At 46.3% G+C, this 27371-nt stretch overlaps 1 protein-coding gene across 1 annotated transcript in view; it reads right to left on the bottom strand.

Annotated features, from left to right (window-relative positions):
* Nucleotides 1-27371, bottom strand: part of brf1b (BRF1 general transcription factor IIIB subunit b) — a 516534-nt gene that overhangs the window by 188985 nt on the left and 300178 nt on the right. Inside the window, exons 9-11 of the mRNA XM_072494251.1 lie at nucleotides 26642-26681; nucleotides 25914-26006; nucleotides 16666-16953 (exon numbers count right to left, since the gene is read on the bottom strand). Of these exons, the coding sequence (XP_072350352.1) occupies nucleotides 16666-16953; nucleotides 25914-26006; nucleotides 26642-26681 (421 nt within the window). The remainder of the gene's footprint in view (nucleotides 1-16665; nucleotides 16954-25913; nucleotides 26007-26641; nucleotides 26682-27371) is intronic.

Here is a 27371-nt window from a genome sequence, read left to right on the forward strand (position 1 = left end):
TGGAGGTATTGTGGGAGAGCACCGATTAATGGGGGAATGGGGGGGGGGGGGCACCTTTCAGTGGAGGTATTGTGGGAGAGCACCGATTAATGGGGGAATGGGGGGGGGCACCTGTCAGTGGAGGTATTGTGGGAGAGCACCGATTAATGGGGGAAACGGGCGGCACCTGTCAATGGAGGTATTGTGGGAGAGCACCGATTAATGGGGGAATTGGGGGGGGGGGGCACCTGTCAAAGGAGGTATTGTGGGAGAGCACCGATTAATGGGGGAATGGGGGGGGGGCATCTGTCAATGGAGGTATTGTGGGAGAGCACCGATTAATGGGGGAATGGGGGGGGGGGGGCATCTGTCAATGGAGGTATTGTGGGAGAGCACCGATTAATGGGGGAATGGGGGGGGGGGGGCACCTGTCATTGGAGGTATTGTGGGAGAGCACCGATTAATGGGGGAACGGGAAGGGGGGGGGGAAGGGCGCCTGTAAATGGCCCCCTTGCCCAAGAAAAGAAAAAACAGGCAACCTGATTGGTGTTTTCACGCTGTTTTGCAGATGATGAATTCACTGGTAGGGAGTTCAATCGTCAATAAATGTAGTCAGGATCCACCTCGAGTGGTGAGGACGTGGAACTCTCCACCAATGGGAATTGTTGAGGCAAATAGCATCAATACATTTCCGGGGAATCCAGAGAAGTGTAAGAGGGAGAAAGGAACATGGGAACAGTCAGTATCCGTGGAGAGAAAACCTGTTCATGTTTTGAGTCCATTCTGATTCTCCTTTGGGTCTGGATTCTCAGTTCCAAAGTCATATTGGACTTGAAATGTTAACTCTCTTTCTCCCGCCACACTTGTGGGGTTCTTCCAGCACTTTCTATTATTATTTCAGATTTCCAAGCTTCTGCAGTCTTTTGTGTTTATTATACAAGAACAGGAGGAGGCTTTTAGTCGCTTAAATCTGTTGGTGAATTTATTAAATTAAATCTGTTGGTGAATTTAGATTGTGGCTGATTTGTGACCTAGGTTCGTGTCCCCAACTTGGTTCCATATCCCTTACAAATCTATCAATCTCAGTTTTGGATTGAACAAATGATCTGGCATCAATCTAACAGGATGTGGGTGTCACTGGCCAGGCCGGCATTTATTCCCATCCCCAACTGCCCTCAAGAGATGGTGGTGAGCTGCCTTCTTCAACCGCTGCAGGGCCTGAGGTGCAGGAACACCCAAACTGATTGCATTTGTGTGAAGAAGTGTTTCCTCATTTCATTCCTCAAAGGTTTGGCGCGGAGTTTTAGACAATGGCCCCAGTCCAAATTGTTTGTTTCCACCTACCCCAGTGACATCAAAAAACAATCAAACCACCCCTTCAACCTTCTAAATTCCAGGGAATACTGCCCTGGTTTGTTAACCTCTCCTTGTAATTTAACCACTGGAGATTAGCAATCATTCTGGTAAATCTACACCCCACTCCCTCCAGGGTCAGTGTATCCTTCCCAAGATGTGGTGTCTAGAACTACTTGGTGTGGTCTACCCAGGGCTTTGCGTAGCTGAAGCACGACCGCTACTCCTTTGTGTTCTATTTTATTATTATTTTTAATTTAAAGTACCTAAATTCTTTTTTTCCAATTAAGGGGCAATTTAGCGTGGCCAATCCACCTACCCTGCACATCTTTGGGTTGTGGGGGTGAGACCCACGCAAACACGGGGAGAACGTGCAAACTCCACACGGACAGTGACCCGGGGCCAGGATCGAACCCGGATCCCCGGCGCCGCGAGGCAGCAGTGCTAACCACTGCGCCACTGTGCTGCCCCCCTTGGAATTTGAGTCCGCTAAATATAAAGGCCAGAAATCCAATAGCTTTTTTGGTTATTTTCTATTCCTGACCATCATATTTTAATAACCGATATACCTGGACGGCCAAGTCTCTTTGAATCTCCACTATTTCTAGTTTCTTTTATTTATAAATAGTTGGATGTCCAACATCCAGCACGCAGCCGTACACAGTTGGACGTCCAACGCACAGACATCAACAGTTGGACATCCAACACACAAAAGTCCACAGTCGGGCATCCAACATGCAGACGTCCAGAGTTGGACATCCAACACGCAGACTTACACAGTAGGACGTCCAACACCCAGGCGTACACAGTAGGACGTCCAACGTGCAGACGCCCACAGTTGGACGTCCAACACGCAAACGTCCAGAGTTGGACGTCCAGCACACAGTCGCCCACAGTTGGACGTCCAACACGCAGACGTACCCAGTTGGATGTCCAACACGCAGACGCACACAGTTGGACGTCCAACACGCAGACGTACACAGCTGGATGTCCAACACGCAGACGTACACAGTTGGACGTCCAACACGCAGACGTACACAGTTGGACGTCCAACACGCAGACGTACACAGCTGGATGTCCAACACGCAGACGTACACAGTTGGACGTCCAACACGCAGACGTACACAGTTGGATGTCCAACACGCAGACGTACACAGTTGGATGTCCAACACGCAGACGTACACAGCTGGATGTCCAACACGCAGACGTCCACAGCTGGATGTCCAACACGCAGACGTCCAGAGTTGGACGTCCAACGCGCAGACGTACACAGTTGGATGTCCAACGCGCAGATGTACACAGCTGGATGTCCAACACGCAGACATACACAGCTGGATGTCCAACACGCAGACGTCCAGAGTTGGACGTCCAACACGCAGACGTACCCAGTTGGATGTCCAACACGCAGACGTACACAGTTGGATGTCCAACACGCAGACGTCCACAGTTGGACGTCCAACACGCAGACGAACACAGTTGGACGTCCAACACGCAGACGTACACAGTTGGATGTCCAACACGCAGACGTCCACAGTTGGACATCCAACGCGCAGATGTACACAGCTGGATGTCCAACACGCAGACGTACACAGCTGGATGTCCAACACGCAGACGTCCAGAGTTGGACGTCCAACGCGCAGACGTACACAGTTGGATGTCCAACGCGCAGATGTACACAGCTGGATGTCCAACACGCAGACATACACAGCTGGACGTCCAACACACAGTCGCCCATAGCTGGACGACCAACACGCAGACGCCCACAGTTGGACGTCCAACACGCAGACGTACACAGCTGGATGTCCAACACGCAGACGTACACAGCTGGATGTCCAACACACAGACGTACACAGCTGGATGTCCAACGCGCAGACGTACACAGCTGGATGTCCAACACACGGACGTACACAGCTGGATGTCCAACGCGCAGACGTACACAGCTGGATGTCCAACGCGCAGACGTACACAGCTGGATGTCCAACACACAGACGTACACAGCTGGATGTCCAACACACAGACGTCCACAGCCGGATGTCCAACGCGCAGACGAACACAGCTAGATGTCCAACACACAGACGTACACAGCTGGATGTCCAACGCGCAGACGTACACAGTTGTCTACCTGCAGACGTCAACAATTGGATGTCTAATTGTTAATATCCTAGTATATGTACTCTTCACACCTGCAGGTCCCAGCATGAGCTCCATTCCTTCTGTGGCCTCAGGCAGCTGCGGTTTGGCAAGTCTCTTTCTTTGGGCAGAAAGATCTAAAGCAAATTCACTCAGGATATCAATCTGCCTTTTTCCGTTTAGAGATGCTGATGTTCAATTCCAGTATTTCTAGTCTTTGTTTTAGCAGCTTGTGACGATCTGGCTCCTGTCCCATTGATCGCTCAGAATTGTTTGTAACAAGACTACTGGAGATTTACTTGTTCAATTTCTCCTAGCAGAACTGTTTGTCTAAATAAGAAAAACCTTCTTTATAACTGAAAAGTTTATATGATTATGAAGAGCTCAGGATATGGGTTTAACAATCTGTCCCCAAATCCCCCGTATAATTCTGGTGACATCTGGTTCTCATAGTGTCCTTATTAACAAAGGTTAATTTATGAAAGTGTTAGTGCTAAATCCATGGTGAAAAGCTGTCTACACTCTAGGTGTTGGGGCAGTGTCAGTGCGTCCATCTGTTAGTAACCCTCCCCTGTGCAAACTGTGAGATTGCAGTTCGGTATAACCCTGCTAGCAGTGAGTGGATGGCCCAGATTTGATTTGTATGGATTCATAATGTAAAATTACAGCAGCAGGGTCAGCATCTCCTATACTCCACTTTGGCACTGTCCCATTGATATTTAACAATTTCCATCTCCAATAATTCTGGTACAAATGTTGAGTAAAAACAGTTATTGACTGATTCAAAAAGGCACGAATGAAGATAAATCTCTCAATGCTGCTTCCCGAGGTCAGTGGTTCAGTGCGCTGCCCAGTATGTAGCACACTCATCTCCTAGTCAGTAGGTTATTATCTCATTGGTGTGTGTGTGGGTCCTCGCTGCACACAAACCCCTGCCACGTTCCCTACATTACAACAGTGACTAAGCTTTGGGACGATCCGATATTGTGAAAGACAGACGTTTTTATTTTTTGTATTATTGAGGAGCAGCAGAAAAGTTGTAGCTACAGGAATTAGTTAGAGCTCAGCTGGACTAACTCTGATCTAGGAGAGGGGGGGGGGGGGGTGCGGAACAGTGGTTAGCCCTGTTGCATCACTGTTCCAGGGACTCGGGTTTAATTCCGGCTTCGCGTGACTGTCTGTGTGGAGTTTACACGTTCTCCCCGTGTCTGCGTGGGTTTCTTCTGGGTGCTCCTATTTCTTCCCGCAGTCCAAAGATGTGCAGGTTACGTGGATTGGCCATAATAAATTGCCCCTTAAGTGTCTAAAAGGTTAGGTAGGGTTACTGGATTATGGGGATAGGGTGGCGGCGTTGGCTTAAGTAGGGTGCTCTTTCCAAGGACCGGTGCAGACTCGATGGGCAGAATGGCCTCCTTCTGCACTGTAGGGATTCTATGTAGGTAGAAGTCTGTCAGCATTCCCACTTCTGATCATTATTCACCATCTTTCCTCAGGACATTCCCCACTCCCCCGGCAGCCTCCACCACCCCGGCTGCATTTAGGCCGATGTCAATAAGGCTATTTGAGCCAGTTGCCAGGAGCCCGTGGAGACAGAACCTCTTGAGGAGGGGGCACGTATGGTTCAGTCAACCAGTGTATCATCCATTACGCAAACAATTATTTGTCATAGTCTATGGTCCAACTAAAAAAGTGTCTAAACAGTTGATACCGTAAGCTGCGAATCCTGATCCAATGTGAATTTGACATTCTGAATTCTCCCTCAGTGTACCCGAACAGGTGGCGGAGTGTAGTTACTAGGGGATATTCACAGCAACTTCATTGCAGTAGGTAAGTAGGCTTACATTAACACATAATGTGACACTAATAAACAATATTGTTATATTATTAAAGGACCAGATGGCTTTTTAGGGGGTGATTTAGCACACTGGGCTAAATCGCTGGCTTTTAAAGCAGACCACGGCAGGCCAGCAGCACGGTTCGATTCCCGTACCAGCCTCTCCGAACAGGCGCTGGAATGTGGCGACTAGGGGCTTTTCACAGTAACTTCATTGAAGCCTACTCGTGACAATAAGCGATTTTCATTTCATTTCATTTCATTTCATTTACGACAATCTACAATGGTTTAATGGTCATCATTAGACTTTTAATTCCAGATTTTTATTTTTTTAATTCAAATTTTACCATCTGCCATGATGGGATTCGAACCCCGGTCGCCAGGATATTATTACCCTGGGTCTCTGGATTACTAGTCCAGCGACAATACCATGCCTCCCCATATTTATAAATATCGAGAGGGGTATGCATTGGAGCTCAGCTGTGATGCCCACCAAAATCGAATGTCCAGCTGACACATGCTGCCTAGGTTCACAGTGATACAGGCCAGTTCTGGGTGAGCTGTTGTTAGGCTGCTTGTGTCGACTGAACGCTGTCCCAGTGACAGCTCAAACCTTCAGGGAACAGAGAGAGAAAATTGGAGGAGGCCCTACAGAAGGCGAGAAGAATAATGCTGCTCAAGGCTAGCACTTCTACTCAGACCTGTAGGTAGCTGGAGTGCGGTACTATTGCCATTAAAGGTGAGCTGCATCAGTAAGATGCCACCAAGTCTTCATCAGCTGTCTGCCCGTGACCAACAGCAGGAGAGACAACTGTTTCTCCTGCAACTGAGGGCACCAGTGGGGGAGTGGCAATGTAATTCTGGGAGTGGCAATGTAATCCTGTGCCATGCCAAAAGCTGCTGGCTATTAGTGTTTGTCCATTACCCTTTGCCATTACCATTGGCACCTCTCACAGGTTGGCATCAATTTTAAGTGTGGAATAGGGAGAGAAAGACCATTAAAATCAAGGCGCCCAGTTCTTTCAGGGTGCTGTCAACCTCACTTAGCCACTCGATTTCTTAATCCCATCTCTCCCAATCCTTTTAGGAATTTCGGAATGCCCCTCGAGCCTGCCCCGCCATTCAATGAGATCACGGCTGACCTGTGACCTAACTCCATACACCTGCCATTGGCCCATATCCCTGAACATCTTTGCTTAACAAAAATCTCTCTGTCTCAGATTTAAAATTAACAACCAATCTCGCTTCAACTGCGGTTTGTGGGAGAGAGTTCCAAATCTCTACCCCCTCTTTGAGTGAAGAAGTTCTTCCTAGTATCGCTCCAGAACGGTCTGGCTCCAACCAGTGAAATAGTTTATCTTTATCGACCCTGTCTTTCCCTGTTAATATCTTCAATAATTCAATCCGATCACCCTTTAACCTTCTAAATTCTAGCGGAAACAGACCTAATTTGTGTAATCTCTCCTTGTAATTCAACCCCTGTAATCCAGGTATCATTTGTGTAAACCTACGTTGCACTCCCTCCAAGGCCAAAATATCCTTGCTAAGTAGTGGTGCCCAGAACTGCTCACAGTGACCCCAAGTGTGGACTAAGCAGGGTTTTGTACAGCTGCAGCATAACCCACCCGTCTTTATACTCCAATCCTCTAGATATAAAGGCAAACATTCCATTAGTATTTTTGATTATTTTCTGCACTTGTTCGTGGCATTTTAAGGATCCCCTAAGTCTTGAACCCTAAGATTGAACCCCTAAGTCTCTTTGGACATCCTCAGTACCTAACCTCTTTCCATTAAGAAAATACTCTCTCTGCTCTATCCATTTTTGGTCCAAAATGGATAACCTTACACTTGTTTACATTTAATTCCATCTGCCACAGTTTTGACCTTTCACCTAGTTGGTCAATATCTCCGCCAATTCGATGCTATTGTCTATTGACAATGCCACCTAACTTTGTTTCATCAGCAAATTTGGATATACGACTTTCTATGCCATCATCCAAGTCATTAATGAATAATGTGAATAATTGAGGCCCCAACACAAATCCCTGTGGGAAACCACTAGCCACAACCCACCAATTTCCCCATTATCTCCACTCTTTGCCAATCACTCAACCAATTTCCTAACCATGTCAATAGTTTGCCTCGACTCTGTGGGAGTCTTCACAATTTTATCCATCTTCAGTAACAACAATTCGCATTTATATAGCATCCTAGTAAAACATCGCGAGGCACTTTACAAGAGCGTTATCAGACAAAAGTCCAATAATGAGCCACCTCGGGCGATATTAGGGCAGGTGGCCAAAACGTGGTTAAAGAGGGCAGGATTATTCAGGGTGTCTTAAAGGAGACGGCGAGTTGGAGAGTAGGGATTCATTGGATGTTAAAACTCCAGAATTTGGGGCCCCAGCTGTTGCAGCCGTGGAAACTGCAGACGAGCAAAAGGCCAGAAATCTGCAGGGCGGGGGTTGTAGGGCTGGCGGGGGTTACTGTGAACATGGGGAGAGATGAGGCCGCAGAGGTTTTTATTTTATTTTTTTAAAATTAGAGTACCTAATTCATTTTTTCCAATTAAGGGGCAATTTAGCGTGGCCCACCTAGCCTGCACATCTTTGGGTTGTGGGGGCGAAACCCACGCAAACACGGAGAGAATGTGCAAACTCCACAAGGACAGTGACCCAGAGCCGGGATCGAACCTGGGACCTCAGTGCCGTGAGGCCGCAGTGATAGCCCACTGTGCCACCGTGCTGCCCGGAGAGGTTTGAGCACGAGAAGTTGAATCTTTTCTCGGACTTTATGTCAGTAGAAGCACTCGTTGCCCTCTTACAGGGAACTTGATGAATTTTTGCAGGTGGTTTAACTATAGGGGGTTTTGCAACAGGAACCTGGACTGCCTCTTCCCCTCTGCTCCCTCATTAACTTGGCAAATCTCAGGGTAATTCTAACACCGTTGCTACCAACCACCCTGACATGGCTGGATCAGTTGAACATATAAGCCCACAGCACTATCGGGAAAAGTGCTGAACCTCAACTAATTATCTCTTGACCCCGCTTATATTGTTCGCTTCCCTGGTAATTTATTCAAAAAACGCTTCATCCTTTGGGTGACTTCTGGTTTGCTCCTAACTTCCTTATTTTTAATTTGTTCCCTTGGTATTTGATCCCTTCACCAAGGTTACTGTTTTTCATATTGTGGTGTTTCCCCCATCACTGTTGACTTTGCTGTGCACATTATTCTTGTTTGGTCCTGTGCTGATCTCCTCAGGAATGCCCCAGCGTCCATCGACACGAGCAGCCCTGCAACACCTCACCCAAGTGGCCTCCATGTGGCCATACTGTGTGTCAGCTGGACAGTCAATCCTGATGGGCATCACAGCTGACCCCCTAATGGACGGTTAGCTCAGTTGGCTGGATGGACTGGTCCGCGATGCAAAGCGACGGTAACACCACGGATTTGATTCCCGTACTGGCTGAAGTTATCCACAAAGGCCCCGCCTTCTCAACTTTGCCCCTCGCTTGAGGTGCGGTGATCCTCGGGTTCAATCACCACCAGCCAGATCTCCCTCAAAGGGAGAGCAGCCCTATGATCCTCTGGGACTGTGGCGACTTTCATTTTGTTTCACCCCACTCGATATTCATTAACCTTCCACCAAGAGTCACAGAATTAGGATTCGTAGTTTATGGGATCCTGCTGTATGCAAAGTGTAACAGCATTTGCCTACATGGCATGGTTTGCAGTTCATGTTACGTGAAGTACTTTGGAGATAATTTGCCTGAAAGACTTTCAAAAGGGAATTGGATTAATTCTTAAAAAGGGGAAATATGCAGTGTTATGGAGGAGAGTGGGATTAATTGCATTTTTCAAAGATTTGGCACACGCACAAGGGGCCAGATTTTTGATAACTTAACAATATTTTGTATAATTAGGCAATGTATTATCTTTCTTCTTTTGCTCCCTTTTCCTTATCCCAAAGGTACGAAGATAAAAAAAAATTATTTCAACTGCTGTTAAACTGAGGTCAACGATCAGTAGAGTCCCCAATTTTTTTTTTCCCTAATTAAGGGGCAATTTAGTGTGGCCAATCCACCTACCCTGCACATCGTTTGGGTTGTGGGGGCAAAGCCCACGCAAACAGGGGCAGAATGTGCAAACTCCACACGGACAGTGACCCAGAGCCGGGATTCGAACCTGGGCCCTCAGCGCCGCAGAGGTCAACGATCAGGAAGAGCTCAGGGATCAGACTTGGGACTGTCCTCATCTGCGTAGCCCAGCATCACTTCAGGCAGCCTCTTTAAACATGAAGCCAGTGGGATGGCCTGCTCAGAATGATCATTCCTGTTGGGTAAAGGGTTATGGAATCAAAGCGGGTATTGAAACATAAAACATTCTGAAGGGGCTTGAGGGTAGGCAGTGAGGGGCTGAGGAAGGTAGGACATGTGGGCACAGCCTCAGGATAAAGGCACTGTCAGTTAGGACTGGGATGGGGAGAAATCTCTTCACTCAAAGGATTGTGAATTTTTGGAATTCTCTAACCCAGAGAGCTGCGGATGTTCCAAGATTTAATATATTTAAGATTGGGATAGACAGATTTTTGGACTCTCAGGGAATGGAGGGATTGGGGAGCAGGCGGAAAAGGTGGAGCTGACGGTCAGCTCACGGCCGTATGGTCAGGCAGAACGAGGGGTTGAATGACCACCGCATGCTCCTGGGCCCCTTTCTCTCTTTGTGTTCAGAAACAGCCATCAGTGCGCATTTCACAAAAAGATTAAAGCAGAAGGGAGCAGGTTTACCCCCACACGACTGACGCAGGCACTGCTACTCCAGCTGTTTCCCATCGAAGGCAGCAGAGCATAAAGCCAGACTGTGTTCTCAATCCCCCATCACTACCCCCAGCCATCACGCAGAGAATGGGACAGCAGCAATGATGTCAGCTTCAACCACTCTGCAAGGTGCCAGGGAGCAGCTTAAATCTCCACTTCCTCAGGCTTTCATCCACATTCGCATCCATTCATTCATTGAGCTGTGACAATGGGAGACGTCAGTGTACACCTTTCCCTGTCATATAATTAAGATGGTTTCTTGTCACCCGATTCTGTGGCCAGCTCCACAGAGATCGTGGCGCTATCTTTAAAGCACGTCCCGATCAGCAAACAAACTGAACGGCCCCCCCCAGCGCAACCCTCATATAAATGTTAGGACTGCCCCGCACAAGCATCGCGGGCCATCAATCCCGCCCACAACAGCAGAGGTGACGGGGCTCTCCCGCCCATGACCCCCACCCTCAACAATGCCAACATTGGGGCAGCCGCGCCCCTCTATGCAGGCAACGGCAACCTTCTCTCACCTCCACGCCCTGGCAGGCATCGGGGTGACCGGCGGCAATCTTCCACCCCCTTACGGACATCAGCCCTCCCAACACACACAAGAGGAGCCCACTATGCCAACCTGTGCCAGGGCACTGCCTGGGCATGGCTCTCTCCCCCCAAGGGCCTCTACATTAACCTGTGTGCCCCCCGAGGGATCCTCTTGACCAAGTTTTGTTTTTCTAAACCTGACGTGACGTCACATTGGCGATGTTTGAATATTCAGAGAGATGTATAAAAATGCATCCAAAACCATTAAAATGAGGTTCAAATGACATCACTGGCGAGGGGTATAGAAAATTGGGAAAGCGATCTCTCCGGAGAGAACCGCGTTTCCGGATTCCCTCGGATTCTATGTCGGTAATCCCAAATTCCACTAATGTGGGTTCAACATTGCCCCTACTAAGTTTTTAGACAGAACAAACTTGCATTTATATAGCGCCTTTTATGACCTCGGGACACCCCATAGCATTCGACAGCCAATGAAGTACTTTTCAAACAGCAGTCAAGCCAAAATGTAGGAACCGCTGCAGCCAATTTGTGCACAGCAAGCTCCCACAAACAACAAGATGTTAAAGGAGCAGGTAGCCCTGCTTTTCCATCAGGTTGGTTGAGGAAGAAATATTGGTTAGGACACCCCGAGAACTCCCCTGTTTGAAATGTTAGTCTTGGGATCTTTCACATCCACCTGAGAGAGAAGATAGGGCCTTGGTTTAACATTCATCTGAAAGATGGCATCTCGGACCGTGCAGTGCTCTCTCAGTACTGCAATAAGGATGTCAACCTGGCTCAAATAACCTGAACACATGACCAAGTGACTTGAGGGGTGTTACCCTCTGGGCCATGCGTGAAACCTTTAACATTATTTTTTCCTTCACAGGGTGCGGCCAGTATTTGTTGTACAGCAATTTCAGGGGAAATTAAGAGGCAACCACAATGCTGTGGATCTGGAGCCACATGTAGGCCCAGGCTGGGTCCGGATGACAGATTTCCTTTCCTAAATCAGAACCAGATAGGTTTATATGACAATCGATCATAATTCCATTGCTGTGGTGAGATTTGAACCCACACCTCCAAAATACTAGCCTGGGCCTCTGTATTACCAGCCTAGTGACATCACCACCTGTAGCTACCTGAGTTGGCCACTTCCCGACTTAAAATGGAGAACCGCAAAGGCTGAAGGGAAATTCAGCCAACACAGGCAAAGACTAGCAAATACAGAAATCATGTATATTGGAAACTGCAAAACAACCAGACAGCACTGAAACCAGCAGCCATCTGCATAGTAATGTAGCAGCCACCTACATAGTAATGTGCGATTCCCGGGCACAATGGCAACAGTTAAGGTAAACAAAGCCAAGCCAGACTCCTCGGCGCCACCAGGAGCCAAGACGAAGGAAGGCCAACGGACACTTAGGACTGCCCAGCGATCAGGGAACCGCTCCAGCATTGGACAAATCGATCTAAGTGATCGGAAAGTAGTCCAATCACTTGGAACCAGGCACGGGGTCCGCCCCGAAGGGCGGGAAGCCCCTGGGGACTATAAAGTAAAGCCCCCAAGTTCAAATCGTCCTTCTTGGCAGGGTCACTCAGCAGCGAATCAACCCTTGAGAGTGAACTGCCCAAGCTGCCACTCCAAGCAAGTAAGTCTCAAGTCAACGCTCGCTACGAGATAGGCGCTCCTAGCTACTAGTCCGTACCAGCTTTTGAATCCTGCAGACTCAGGACCCGAACGAAAGGCTATTTGTTCCCCTGACCTGGTGGGCCAGTCCGAAGCTAAGTACAGGCCTGTTAGTGATAGAAATAGCCTAGAAAGTAGAATTTATGCATGCGTAGCGATTGACTGTATAATGAATGTGTTTTGATTTGAATCTTACTAATTGGTGTGTTGAGTTATTGATCGTTGCTTGAACTTGAACCTCGTGGCGGTATCATAAAGATACCTGGCGACTCTAGAGCAAAGGTTATAAAACAGAGCCAATTGAACCAACCAAAAGTTAGCAACACACCACACCATGGTCGCCCTCCACCTCCTGAATGAAGGAAACACGGAGGTAAAGGACTGCAGGGTTGTGAAGGGTGAATTAAAGCTAATGACTTCAGCGCAGTTTGCGTCAGATATTGCAGGGCGGCATGTGGCACAGTGGCTAGCACTGGGCCTGCGGCGCTGAGGACCCGGGTTCGAATCCCGGCCCTGGGTCACTGTCCGTGTGGAGTTTGCACATTCTCCCCGTCTGCGTAAGTTTCCACCCCCACAACCCAAAAGATGTGCAGTTAGGTGGATTGGCCACGCTAAATTGCCCCTTAATTGGGAAAAAAAAATAATTGGGTCCTCTAAATTTTTTTTTTTAAAGTGAGATATTGAGCTGTTTCTCTCAGACGGCCACAACAGAGACGAGGGTGGCCTCGGGCATTGCAGCTGGATCACAACACAGGCAGCCATGACAACGCTCAAAACATTCATCTTCAGTTCAGCTGTTCGCAACCTCAACAGAACCTCCAGCTCCACAGATTAAAATTCATACCGGGAGTGGTCACAGGTCTCATTGAGGAGACGGAAGGATGGGCACCCGTGAGCTGGAAGTGCAGAATTGGAAATGAAAAGATTCTGAATTCTCACCCATTTTTCCATCGCTGAACATTTAATAAACAAAGTAGATACTCCTTGCTGGATAAAGGCAATGTTTGACTCAATATGGGCGGCACGGTAGCACAGTGGTTAGCACTGATGCTTCACAGCGCCAGGGTCCCAGGTTCGATTCCCGGCTTGGGTCACTGTCTGGGTGGAGTCTGCTCGTTCTCTCCGTGTCTGCGTGGGTTTCCTCCGGGTGCTCCGGTTTCCTCCCACAAGTCCCGAAAGACGTGCTGTTAGGTGAATTGGACATTCTGAATTCTCCCTCTGTGTACCCGAACAAGCGCCGGAGTGTGGCGACTAGGGGCTTTTCACAGTAACTTCATTGCAGTGTTAATGTCAGCCTACTTGTGACAATAAAGATTATTACTTTATTCTTTCATGGGTTGTGGGCAGCATTGGCAAGGCCAGCGTTTGTTTCCCATCCCCAATTGCCTTGGAGTGGTTTGCCTGCCCATTTAAGAGGACAGTTAAGAATCCACCATTGTTGGGCGGCATGGTGGCACAGTGGTTAGCACTGCTGCCTCACGCCGGCGAGGACCGGGTTCGATCCCGGCCCGGGTCACTGTCCGTGGGGAGTAGGGTAGATGGATTGGCCATGCTAAATTACACCTTAATTGGAAAAATTAAAATAAAACAGTCCACCACTGTGAAAACAAAGGGAGTTTTAAGGGATTTATATTTGTATTGGTAAACATCAGAAATAAGGTATAGGTTTAAGTGTGTTTAATTTAATGCTTCTGTGCCTAGAAAGGTAAAATCTATAGTTAGGTTTGTGCTGGAGGGGGCAGCACAGTGGCGCAGTGGTTAGCACTGCTGCCTCACGGCGCCGAGGTCCCAGGTTCGATCCCAGCTCTGGGTCACTGTCCGTGTGGAGTTTGCACATTCTCCCCGTGTCTGCGTGGGTTTCGCCCCCACAACCCAAAGATGTGCAGGGTAGGGAGATTGACCACACTAAATCGTCCCTAATTTAGAAAAAACGAATTGGGTACTCTAAATTTATAAAACAAAAAAAAAAATGTTCGTGCTGGACTAATTTGCTCTTAAAAGTGGAGCGGAAGCTTTGTTTAAAAATGTCATTTGGAAAACCTGGTCTGGATTTTGGAACGCAAGCCACTAAGGGAAGCATACTTATGAGAGAAGATTTTAACGTGTGTTTTTTTGGGAGTGGAGTTTGGAAACTCTCACGTTACAATCGAATGGGGAGATTCTTAGGAGACATCCGCAAACATTCACTTGCTGTCAGTCTGGAGCCACATGTAATAATAATAATAACCTTTTATGGTCACAAGTATGAAGTTACTGTGAAAAGCCCCTTGTCGCCACATTCCGGTGCCTGTTCGAGTAAGCTGGTACGGGAATTGAACCCGCGCTCTGCTGGTTTTGTTCTGCATCACAAACCAGCTGCCTCGCCCACTGTGCTAAACCAGCCCTTACCAGACCAGGTATAGAAAGCAGATTTCCTTCCCAAAAGGATGCTAGTGAACTAAATAGTTTTTTATAAAGGTCGCTGATAGCTGTTGTGTACACGGGTCTGGCAAAAAGGATTACCATGGGACTGGGTACAGTGTCGCCCACACTGTGATGGAGTTATACTGGACAGAAACATGTGTAGAGGCAAGCCTGGAGCCAGCTCCCATCTTGGGAGACAGCTCCTATCTTAGACCACATATGTATATAGTGACAAGTAGTTAATGAACACTTACTATTAAACTAGACAACACTCAGAACCTCATTATGAGACCTACCTAACTGCACAGAATATCTTATAACAGTTGTTATGGTTACCATTACTGATTGCGGATGTATCAATTTCACCAGCTGCGGTGGTGGGATCTGAACCCATGTCCCAGGACATTACCCAGAGACTCGGGATTGTCCAGTGACATTACGACGACACCACCCTCTCCCAATCAATTGGGATGTATGTGAATTGCAGAAGAGTGGGGCCCACTGTGCAGAACTGGGCTCGATTAGCCTGCTAATACCCAATGTACTTCTCACGCATGATAAAGGGGACTTACAGAAATTCGACCTACATGAAGTTGAATCTTCCGTCTTTTATATTACTGGTGCAATACTGTGTATGGATGTGTGCAAATATGTATGTGTACATGAACATCGATAAAGATACAGATAAATATACACACCCTCGCCACCCTCCAAACTGGGTACACGCAACAGGAGCACAATGTTTACCCACTTATACTTCCCTACACTTGTCGACCAACAGATACACAGAATATATTACACTTTAGGAAGAGGCATTGGAGATTCAGCAAGAAACCATAACATTCCTCCATTCTTCATATTGGAGGCATTGGGCCATTTACAACCTACAGGCTAACACCTCCTAAAATAAATCAGAGAAAAACATTGCACAAACACTTCAGGGGATCGAGCACTAGATCGAATGCCCATGAATATCACTAAAAGTAATCCCTGCCTTAATCTCTGCCCAGTCACATGGGGTGATAGTAGAAACCCACAAGCAGAGGTTTATCAAAGGAGGAAAGAGAAGCAGAAGGTTTAGAGAGGGAATATGGCTGCTAATGGTGGAGTGGTTAAGTTCGGGTGTGCAAGGAGCCAGAATCGGAAGAGTGCAGGAATCACAACAGTCACTTAATTCTCATTTTTAAACAACTACTAAATGGGGAATATGGCATTGGAACCCTGGTGCAGAGCACAGACTTCAGGCTTGCTAGTTCAGCCACAGTGCAGGGACGAAGGGTTTGTTACGGCTCAAAATCCTATGTGCCATTTTCTTGCACAAGTCACCATGTAAGACCATAAGACGTCGGAGCAGAAGGAGGCCATTCGGCCCAACTAGTCTGCACCGACCCCTGGAAAGAGCACCCCACTCAACCCCACGCCTCCACCCTATTCCCGTAACCCAGTAACCCCACCTAACCTTTTTTTCGGACACTAAGGGCAATTCAGCATGGCTAATCCACCTGACCTGCATATCTTTGGACTGTGGGAGGAAACCCACGCACAAATGGGGAGAACGTGCAGACTCCGCAAAGACAGTGACCCAAGCCGTGAATCGAACCTGGGACCCTCGAGCTGTGGAGAAACAGTGCTAACCACTGTGGTACCGCCCTGTTTTAAATGGGCGACCCCTTACTCTGGGATCATTACCTATGGTCCTAGACTCTCCCACAAGAGGAAACACCCTCTCTGCATCAACCTTGTCAAACCCCCTGTGAATCCCATTTTGTATCAATCACCTCTCATTCTTCTACAGGTCCATCTTACTCAACCTCTCCTCTGTCTTCTATCACTTGGCTAATCCTCAATCCATGTTAACAGACACAAATTTACAGACAACACCGTCTTGTTGCATTATACAGTCAGGAAAAGCAAGCATCCTTACTTGACTCGGGTTCATCAGCTGCTATACACTCTTCGATGGACTCCTTCAGGCCAAGGCTCGCAGCTGTAGGGAGGGGTCCCAACAGTGAGGATATGTTGGGGGGTTTGGGTGGAGGCTCCAATTCCTTCTTCTCCTCGGTTTTGTCATTGTCCTTTGGCTGCTCTTCATTCAAGAAATCATCACAAAAGTCCTTGTTGAGATGGTTTGCGACTGCTGTCAGCTCTTCGTCCTCCCCTTCTTCCTCACCTAATCCACTGGAGGTTACGGAGGCTCCGTCATCCAGAGCATCTGCAACACATTAAAGCAAAACAAGTATTTGATTTGATTAGATTTAGATGTGTAACATGTACAGAGGTACAGTAAAAAGTATTGTTCTCCATGCAGTCCAGACAGATCGTTCCACACATGAAAAACATAGGACACACGATAGATACACAATGTAAGTACACAGATATCGGGTGAAGCATACGGAGTGTAGTGCCACAACAGTAGAGAAAATGTGTGGAGAGATCAGTTCAGTCCATAAGAGGGTCATTCAGGAGTCTGGTAACAGCGGGGAAGAAGCTGTTTTTGAATCTGTTAGTGCGTGTTCTCAGACTTTTGTATCCACTAGCCGATGGAAGAAGTTGGAAGAGTGAATAACTCAGGTGGGAGGGATCTTTGATTATGCTGGCCGCTTTCCCCAGGCAGCGGGAGGTGTGAACAGAGTCAGTGGATGGGAGGCGGGTTCGTGTGATGGACTGGGCGGTGTTCACGACTCTCTGAAGTTTCTTGCGGTCTTGGGCCGAGCAGTTGCCATACCAGGCTGTGATGCTGCCACATAGGATGCTTTCTATGGTGCATTTGTAAAAATTGGTAAGAGTCAATGTGAACATGCCGAATTTCCTTAGTTTCCTGAGGAAGTATAGGCGCTGTTGTGCTTTCTTGGTCAAAGCCTCGATGTGGGTGGACCAGGACAGATTGTTGGTGATATGTACCCCCAGGATGAAAGGACCCAAATGATGCAAGAAAGCACAATGTTCAAATAGCCAGCGACTCAGAGGCTGTCTCACCATCACTGCTCCTAAATTTACAAGACTGTTTAATTATTTATTTCGGGTATTTATTCACATCAACCCATCAATTAGATTCCAACTCACTCCTGGGTTTCTGTTATTCTAAATATAAACCACTCTGAACCCCTCAATTAGATTCCAGTCTGTAACTCACTCCCGGGTATCTGTTATTCTAAATATAAACCACTCTGAACCCCTCGATTAAATTCCAGTCTGTAACTCACTCCCGGGTATCTGTTATTCTATATATAAACCACCCTGAACCCCTCGATTAGATTCCAGTCTCTAACTCACTCCCGGGTATCTGTTATTCTATATATAAGCCACCCCGAACCCCTCGATTAGATTCCAGTCTGTAACTCATTCCCGGGTATCTGTGATTCTATATATAAACCACACCGAACCCCTCGATTAGATTCCAGTCTGTAACTCACTCCCGGATATCTGTTATTCTATATATAAACCACCCCAAACCCCTCGATTAGATTCCAGTCTGTAACTCCCTCCCGGGTATCTGTTATTCTATATACAAACCACCCTGAACCCCTCGATTAGATTCCAGTCTGTAACTGACTCCCGGGTATCTGTTATTCTATATACAAACCACCCTGAACCCCTCGATTAGATTCCAGTCTGTAACTCACACTCGGGTATCTGTTATTCTATATATAAACCACCTGAACCCCTCGATTAGATTCCAGTCTGTAACTCACTCCCGGGTATCTGTTATTCTATATATAAACCACCCTGAACCCTCGATTAGATTCCAGTCTGTAACTCACTCCCGGGTATCTGTTATTCTATATATAAACCATCCTGAACCCCTCGATTAGATTCCAGTCTGTAACTCACTCTCGGGTATCTGTTATTCTATATACAAACCACCCTGAACCCCTCGATTAGATTCCAGTCTGTAACTCACTCCCGGGTATCTGTTACTCTATATATAAACCACCCTGAATCCCTCGATTAGATTCCAGTCTGTAACTCACTCCCGGGTATCTGTTATTCTATATATAAGCCACCCTGAATCCCTCGATTAGATTCCAGTCTGTAACTCACTCCCGGGTATCTGTTATTCTATATATAAACCACCCTGAACCCCTCGATTAGATTCCAGTCTGTAACTCACTCCCGGGTATCTGTTATTCTATATACAAACCACCCTGAACCCCTCGATTAGATTCCAGTCTGTAACTCTCTCCCGGGTATCTGTTACTCTATATATAAACCACCCAAACCCCTCGATTAGATTCCAGTCTGTAACTCACTCCCGGGTATCTGTTACTCTATATATAAACCACCCTGAATCCCTCGATTAGATTCCAGTCTGTAACTCACTCCCGGGTATCTGTTATTCTATATATAAGCCACCCTGAATCCCTCGATTAGATTCCAGTCTGTAACTCACTCCCGGGTATCTGTTATTCTATATACAAACCACCCTGAACCCCTCGATTAGATTCCAGTCTGTAACTGACTCCCGGGTATCTGTTATTCTATATACAAACCATCCTGAACCCCTCGATTAGATTCCAGTCTGTAACTCACTCAAGGGTAAATGGTACTCTGTATATAAACCACCTGAACCCCTCGATTAGATTCCAGTCTGTAACTCACTCCCGGGTATCTGTTATTCTATATATAAACCACCCTGAACCCCGCGATTAGATTCCAGTCTGTAACTCATCCCCGGGTATCTGTTATTCTATATATAAACCATACTGAACCCCTCATTAGATTCCAGTCTGTAACTCACTCTCGGATATCTGTTATTCTATATATAAACCACCCTGAACCCCTCTATTAGATTCCAGTCTGTAACTCACTCCCGGGTATCTGTTATTCTATATATAAACCACCCTGAACCCTCGATTAGATTCCAGTCTGTAACTCACTCCCGGGTATCTGTTATTCTATATATAAACCATCCTGAACCCCTCGATTAGATTCCAGTCTGTAACTCACTCTCGGGTATCTGTTATTCTATATACAAACCACCCTGAACCCCTCGATTAGATTCCAGTCTGTAACTCACTCCCGGGTATCTGTTACTCTATATATAAACCACCCTGAATCCCTCGATTAGATTCCAGTCTGTAACTCACTCCCGGGTATCTGTTATTCTATATATAAACCACCCTGAATCCCTCGATTAGATTCCAGTCTGTAACTCACTCCCGGGTATCTGTTATTCTATATATAAACCAACCAAACCCCTCGATTAGATTCCAGTCTGTAACTCACTCCCGGGTATCTGTTATTCTATATATAAACCACCCTGAATCCCTCGATTAGATTCCAGTCTGTAACTCACTCCCGGGTATCTGTTATTCTATATATAAACCACCCCGAACCCCTCGATTAGATTCCAGTCTGTAACTCACTCCCGGGTATCTGTTATTCTATATATACACCACCCTGAACCCCTCGATTAGATTCCAGTCTGTAACTCACTCCCGGGTATCTGTTATTCTATATATAAACCACCCCGAACCCCTCGATTAGATTCCAGTCTGTAACTCACTCCCGGGTATCTGTTACTCCATATATAAACCACCCTGAACCCGTCGATTAGATTCCAGTCTGTAACTCACTCCCGGGTATCTGTTATTCTATATATAAACCACCCCAAACCCCTCGATTAGATTCCAGTCTGTAACACACTCCCGGGTATCTGTTATTCTATATATAAACCACCCTGAACCCTTCGATTAGATTCCAGTCTGTAACTCACTCCCGGGTATCTGTTATTCTATATATACACCACCCTGAACCCCTCGATTAGATTCCAGTCTGTAACTCACTCCCGGGTATCTGTTATTCTATATATAAACCACCCTGAACCCCTCGATTAGATTCCAGTCTGTAACTCACTCCCGGGTATCTGTTATTCAATATATAAACCACCCTGAACCCCTCGATTAGATTCCAGTCTGTAACTCACTCCTGGGTATCTGTTATTCTATATATAAACCACCCCGAACCCCTCGATTAGATTCCAGTCTGTAACTCACTCCCGGGTATCTGTTACTCCATATATAAACCACCCTGAACCCGTCGATTAGATTCCAGTCTGTAACTCACTCCCGGGTATCTGTTATTCTATATATAAACCACCCCAAACCCCTCGATTAGATTCCAGTCTGTAACACACTCCCGGGTATCTGTTATTCTATATATAAACCACCCTGAACCCTTCGATTAGATTCCAGTCTGTAACTCACTCCCGGGTATCTGTTATTCTATATATACACCACCCTGAACCCCTCGATTAGATTCCAGTCTGTAACTCACTCCCGGGTATCTGTTATTCTATATATAAACCACCCTGAACCCCTCGATTAGATTCCAGTCTGTAACTCACTCCCGGGTATCTGTTATTCAATATATAAACCACCCTGAACCCCTCGATTAGATTCCAGTCTGTAACTCACTCCTGGGTATCTGTTATTCTATATATAAACCACCCCGAACCCCTCGATTAGATTCCAGTCTGTAACTCACTCCCGGGTATCTGTTACTCCATATATAAACCACCCTGAACCCGTCGATTAGATTCCAGTCTGTAACTCACTCTCGGGTATCTGTTATTCTATATACAAACCACCCTGAACCCCTCGATTAGATTCCAGTCTGTAACTCACTCCCGGGTATCTGTTACTCTATATATAAACCACCCTGAATCCCTCGATTAGATTCCAGTCTGTAACTCACTCCCGGGTATCTGTTATTCTATATATAAACCACCCTGAATCCCTCGATTAGATTCCAGTCTGTAACTCACTCCCGGGTATCTGTTATTCTATATATAAACCACCCTGAATCCCTCGATTAGATTCCAGTCTGTAACTCACTCCCGGGTATCTGTTATTCTATATATAAACCAACCAAACCCCTCGATTAGATTCCAGTCTGTAACTCACTCCCGGGTATCTGTTATTCTATATATAAACCACCCTGAATCCCTCGATTAGATTCCAGTCTGTAACTCACTCCCGGGTATCTGTTATTCTATATATAAACCACCCCGAACCCCTCGATTAGATTCCAGTCTGTAACTCACTCCCGGGTATCTGTTATTCTATATATACACCACCCTGAACCCCTCGATTAGATTCCAGTCTGTAACTCACTCCCGGGTATCTGTTATTCTATATATAAACCACCCCGAACCCCTCGATTAGATTCCAGTCTGTAACTCACTCCCGGGTATCTGTTACTCCATATATAAACCACCCTGAACCCGTCGATTAGATTCCAGTCTGTAACTCACTCCCGGGTATCTGTTATTCTATATATAAACCACCCCAAACCCCTCGATTAGATTCCAGTCTGTAACACACTCCCGGGTATCTGTTATTCTATATATAAACCACCCTGAACCCTTCGATTAGATTCCAGTCTGTAACTCACTCCCGGGTATCTGTTATTCTATATATAAACCACCCTGAACCCCTCGATTAGATTCCAGTCTGTAACTCACTCCCGGGTATCTGTTATTCTATATATAAACCACCCTGAACCCCTCGATTAGATTCCAGTCTGTAACTCACTCCCGGGTATCTGTTATTCAATATATAAACCACCCTGAACCCCTCGATTAGATTCCAGTCTGTAACTCACTCCTGGGTATCTGTTATTCTATATATAAACCACCCCGAACCCCTCGATTAGATTCCAGTCTGTAACTCACTCCCGGGTATCTGTTACTCCATATATAAACCACCCTGAACCCGTCGATTAGATTCCAGTCTGTAACTCACTCCCGGGTATCTGTTATTCTATATATAAACCACCCCAAACCCCTCGATTAGATTCCAGTCTGTAACACACTCCCGGGTATCTGTTATTCTATATATAAACCACCCTGAACCCTTCGATTAGATTCCAGTCTGTAACTCACTCCCGGGTATCTGTTATTCTATATATACACCACCCTGAACCCCTCGATTAGATTCCAGTCTGTAACTCACTCCCGGGTATCTGTTATTCTATATATAAACCACCCTGAACCCCTCGATTAGATTCCAGTCTGTAACTCACTCCCGGGTATCTGTTATTCAATATATAAACCACCCTGAACCCCTCGATTAGATTCCAGTCTGTAACTCACTCCTGGGTATCTGTTATTCTATATATAAACCACCCCGAACCCCTCGATTAGATTCCAGTCTGTAACTCACTCCCGGGTATCTGTTACTCCATATATAAACCACCCTGAACCCGTCGATTAGATTCCAGTCTGTAACTCACTCCCGGGTATCTGTTATTCTATATATAAACCACCCCAAACCCCTCGATTAGATTCCAGTCTGTAACACACTCCCGGGTATCTGTTATTCTATATATAAACCACCCTGAACCCTTCGATTAGATTCCAGTCTGTAACTCACTCCCGGGTATCTGTTATTCTATATATACACCACCCTGAACCCCTCGATTAGATTCCAGTCTGTAACTCACTCAAGGGTAAATGTTACTCTATATATAAACCACCTGAACTGCCCAATTGATTCCAGCCTACACCTCAGCTTTAGGTGTATGTCACTCTATACAGAAATTTTAAAAAACGATTCCAGTCTGTAACTCACAGCTGGGTGTCTGCTGTTCAATTCATAAACTACCCAAATCCTTTGATTATATTTCAGCCTGTAACTCACTCCCCGATAGCTGACATTTGATATATAAACTCATCGAACCCCCTGATTAGATTGCAGTCTGAACAGTGAATCCGACTGAGGGGTTTAGATAGTTTATATACAACTTGTCTATAAACGACTTTTATTTGTTCGCAATCAGCTACAAATTGACACTCAATCAACCATAGAAATTGCATGACGTTTGTCCAGTCTTTGGTGTCATCGCCTTTCAGTAAAGGCTGATGCGGTCAAAAATAAAATAAAAATACTCCTGAGATATCAGTGTGCACCTCATAAAATGAACCTCATAAAAGATAGGAGCAATAACTATAAGTCCTGATTCGCTCAGGTTGGTCTGGGAAGGAGCGGAGAGTGCTGGGGAAGAAGAGAGAACACAAATTACCCGTGTCTCACTGGGTAAAGGCAAGCAATATGAAAGTGATCCACAAAAAAAACAACCCACGGTGCGTCTGAGCCCTGGGCCATGTGCAGTTCGGCAATTCCAATTGGTTAAAGGTGGGGTTGGATCCCGATACTATTGACAGGTTTAGGCTCAGTTTTGTTCATCAAACAGCCTGCTGCCAGTCAGTGCCTCAGCTCAGAGAACAGCCCATTGTTTGGTCGGAGGGGAGGAGAGAAAATCAAAGGCTCACAGTGCTGTTAAAACGATTGCAATAGATTTCACTGCACGCCGTTTTCAGAGGAAGGTTTAGTTTACAGGCAGTGTTAGTTGAAGAATACTCTACTGCACTCTTGCTCTGTCGCAGAAGGGATACTGAACAGGAGCCACACAAAGCACTCGGCACATTGGACTCAGCCTCTCCAAGGGGGATCCTCACATCCTCTTTCCAAGCAGCTGCTTGTTCAACTCTTCGTCTGTCCGCAACGTGCGACTGTCAAACAATTTTAATTAAACTTTTGGTGTTACCCAGGCATATTCCTTTCATCCATTAAGATTATGGAACTGATATACTATGAAGCAGGGAACTCGAAGAGAAAGGATGGGTAATCTGTTTTAATCACAACAGCAAAAAAAAAAATGGATAAAGACAGGTTGAGTGTTGCTCAATTAATTTTTCTTACATTTCGAATATTTCATTCCAAAATGATCGAGGAGTTTAATTAAACTGATGTGTCTCTCACATAGCACAGGGTTTAATCCTACTGTTGATGACTCCCTAGGCTTTGCTTTTTGACTATCCATGGGCTTTAGCACGGCACACGCTACTCCCCACTCCAATGTTTACATTTCCTGTTTCGCCCTCTCTCAAGAGATCGACAGGCTGGAAGATGCTTGTTTCAGCTTTTAAGCCCAAAGTGGCACCTGGAAATTCTTCTGGAAATTCTTCAGGGTTTTCATTGGCCCTTGTTTATTTTCTCCAGCCTTCCCAGGAAATTGCATTGCTGCGAGGGGAGTTGGGGGAAAAGGGTGTGGGTCTAATGATGATGCTACAGCCATTATGGTGTGGACGAGCTTTATAAATTAGCTCTATACCTCACTATCACCTTGCTCAACCCCTCCACCGTCTTTCATTTGTTGCACTGCTTTTTCAACATCAGCACGGTAGCACAGTGGGTAGCACTGCTGCTTCACAGCGCCAGGGTCCCAGGTTCAATTCCCGGCTTGGATCACTGTCTGTGAAGTCTGCACGTTCTCCCAGTGTCTGCGTGGGTTTCCTCCGGGCGCTCCGGTTTCCTTCCACAAGTCCTGAAAGACTTGCTTGTTAGGTGAAATGGACATTCTGAATTCTCCCTCACCGGAATGTGGCGACGAGGGGATTTTCACAGTAACTTCATTGCAGTGTTAATGTAAGCCTACTTGTGACAAAAAAGATTATTATTGTCTCTGGTCCCTGCCATAATGTGGCTGTCCGAAACATCTGAATTAATTGCTGCTTTAAATGTAGTCACAGGCAGCACGGTGGTGCAGTGGCACAGAGGTCCCAGGTTCGATCCTGGCTCTGGGTCACTGTCCGTGTGGAGTTTGCACATTCTCCCCGTGTCTGCGTGGGTTTCCCCCCACAACCCAAAGATGTGCAGGGTAGGTGGAATGGCCGCGCTAAATTGCCCCTTAATTGGAAAAAATAATAATTGGTTACTCTAAATTTATTTATTTTTAAAAAACATTAAAAACATTTTTTATTTTTTTTTATAAAGAGTAAACAATTCATTTTTTATTGGGAGCTAACGTTTTGAGTCTGGATGACACTTTGTCCATAATATTTGTCAGCATGTTCCCTTTCTTGAGACCAATGTCACTGGAGGTCAATCACGGAGACCCCCCCATCCTATTACTGCCTTCCAGTGACCCATCAACCCAACAAAAGCCAGACAGATACGTTGCAAAGAGTCTTAGTGGTTTCATATTGAAGGCTGCTTTCTGTGAGTAGGTATTGGGTTAGGGAGGATTAGGACGAGCCGTGATGCTCTACATCCTACAGGGCTGTGAGGGAATGCTGTCTATATTCACGGTATTTTGGACACCAACGTTTTAATATAAAGTTATCTCCGCACCACCTTCAGAAAAGAGCAAGCTGCTATGTGTACAAACCTCCTTTAGCATATGTCGCATAAGCTCCTCGATACCTTGGTCGAGTGATCTCCAGCTCGGTCTCAATCTCATCTTGGTAACTTGCTATTTCACCTGCAAAATATCAACACAATTTCTCTTCTTGAAATACATACTATAAACACTAACCACTTACTGACCAGCTACGAAGTTAAAACTCCTCAAAGTTGGAGGTGGGGGATTGGGATGGGGGGCCATTGATGTGTACAAGAACAAAGAACAAAGAAAATTACGATGTGGAGATGCCAGCGTTGGACTGGGGTGAGCACAGTACGAAGTCTTACAACACCAGGCAACCTGGTGTTGTAAGAAAATTACAGCACAGGAACAGGCCCTTCGGCCCCCCCAGCCTGCGCCGATCCAGATCCTTTATCTAAACCTGTCATCTATTTTCCAAGGATCTGCTTCCCTCTGTTCCCCGCCCGTTCATATATCTGTCTAGATGCATCTTAAATGATGCTATCGTGCCCGCCTCTACCACCTCCGCTGGCAAAGCGTTCCAGGCACCCACCACCCTCTGCGTAAAAAACTTTCCACACATCTCCCTTAAACTTTCCCCTCTCACCTTGAAATCGTGACCCCTTGTAATTGACACCCCCACTCTTGGAAAAAGCTTGTTGCTATCCACCCTGTCCATACCTCTCATAATTTTGCAGACCTAAGGGAGTAAGGGTGTAATGGAGAGAGAGGAAGGAGGAATGTTCAATTACCTTCAAAATCCACCAGTTTTTTGGAGAGTTCTTGTTCCAGCTGAAATGAAATAAAAATTACTTTTCACATAATAATAATCTTTATTATTGTCACAAGTAGGCTTACATTAACACCGCAATGAAAAAGCCCCTAGTCGCCACACTCCGGCACCTGTTCGAGTACACAGAGGGAGAATTCAGAATATCCAATTCGCCTAACAGCACGTCTTTCGGGACTTGTGGGAGGAAACCGGAGCACCCGGAGGAAACCCACGCATACACAGGGAGAATGTGCAGACTCCGTACAGACAGTGACCCAAGCCGGGAATCGAACCCGGGTCCCTGGTGCTGTGCAGCTCAGCACCTTCTGCAAATAATTCATCAGCCTTGTATACATATTCCAGGCTGACACTTCCAGTGATGTGCAGAGGGAGAATTACACCACTGAAATCTTTGAGAAGATATTAAACCAAGGTGCCAACTGCCATCTGAGGTAAAAGATCCCAGGACAGTATTTTGAAGAAGAACAGGTGAGGTATTCCCAAGACCCTGGTCAATATTTATTCCTCAATCAATGTCACCAAACCAGATTACCTGTCACTTATCTCATTGCTGTTGTGGGAGCTTTCTCAACAAGAGGCTGGCCCCCATATTGCTTACAACAGCGACTAAATTTCAACAGTACTGTATTGCCTGTGAAACTCTTTAGGATGTCCTGAGTTGATGAAGGACGTTATAGAAATGCAAGTCC

Source organism: Scyliorhinus torazame, chromosome 2 (assembly GCF_047496885.1).
Source record: "Scyliorhinus torazame isolate Kashiwa2021f chromosome 2, sScyTor2.1, whole genome shotgun sequence".
In the NCBI taxonomy this organism is placed as follows: Eukaryota; Metazoa; Chordata; class Chondrichthyes; order Carcharhiniformes; family Scyliorhinidae; genus Scyliorhinus; species Scyliorhinus torazame.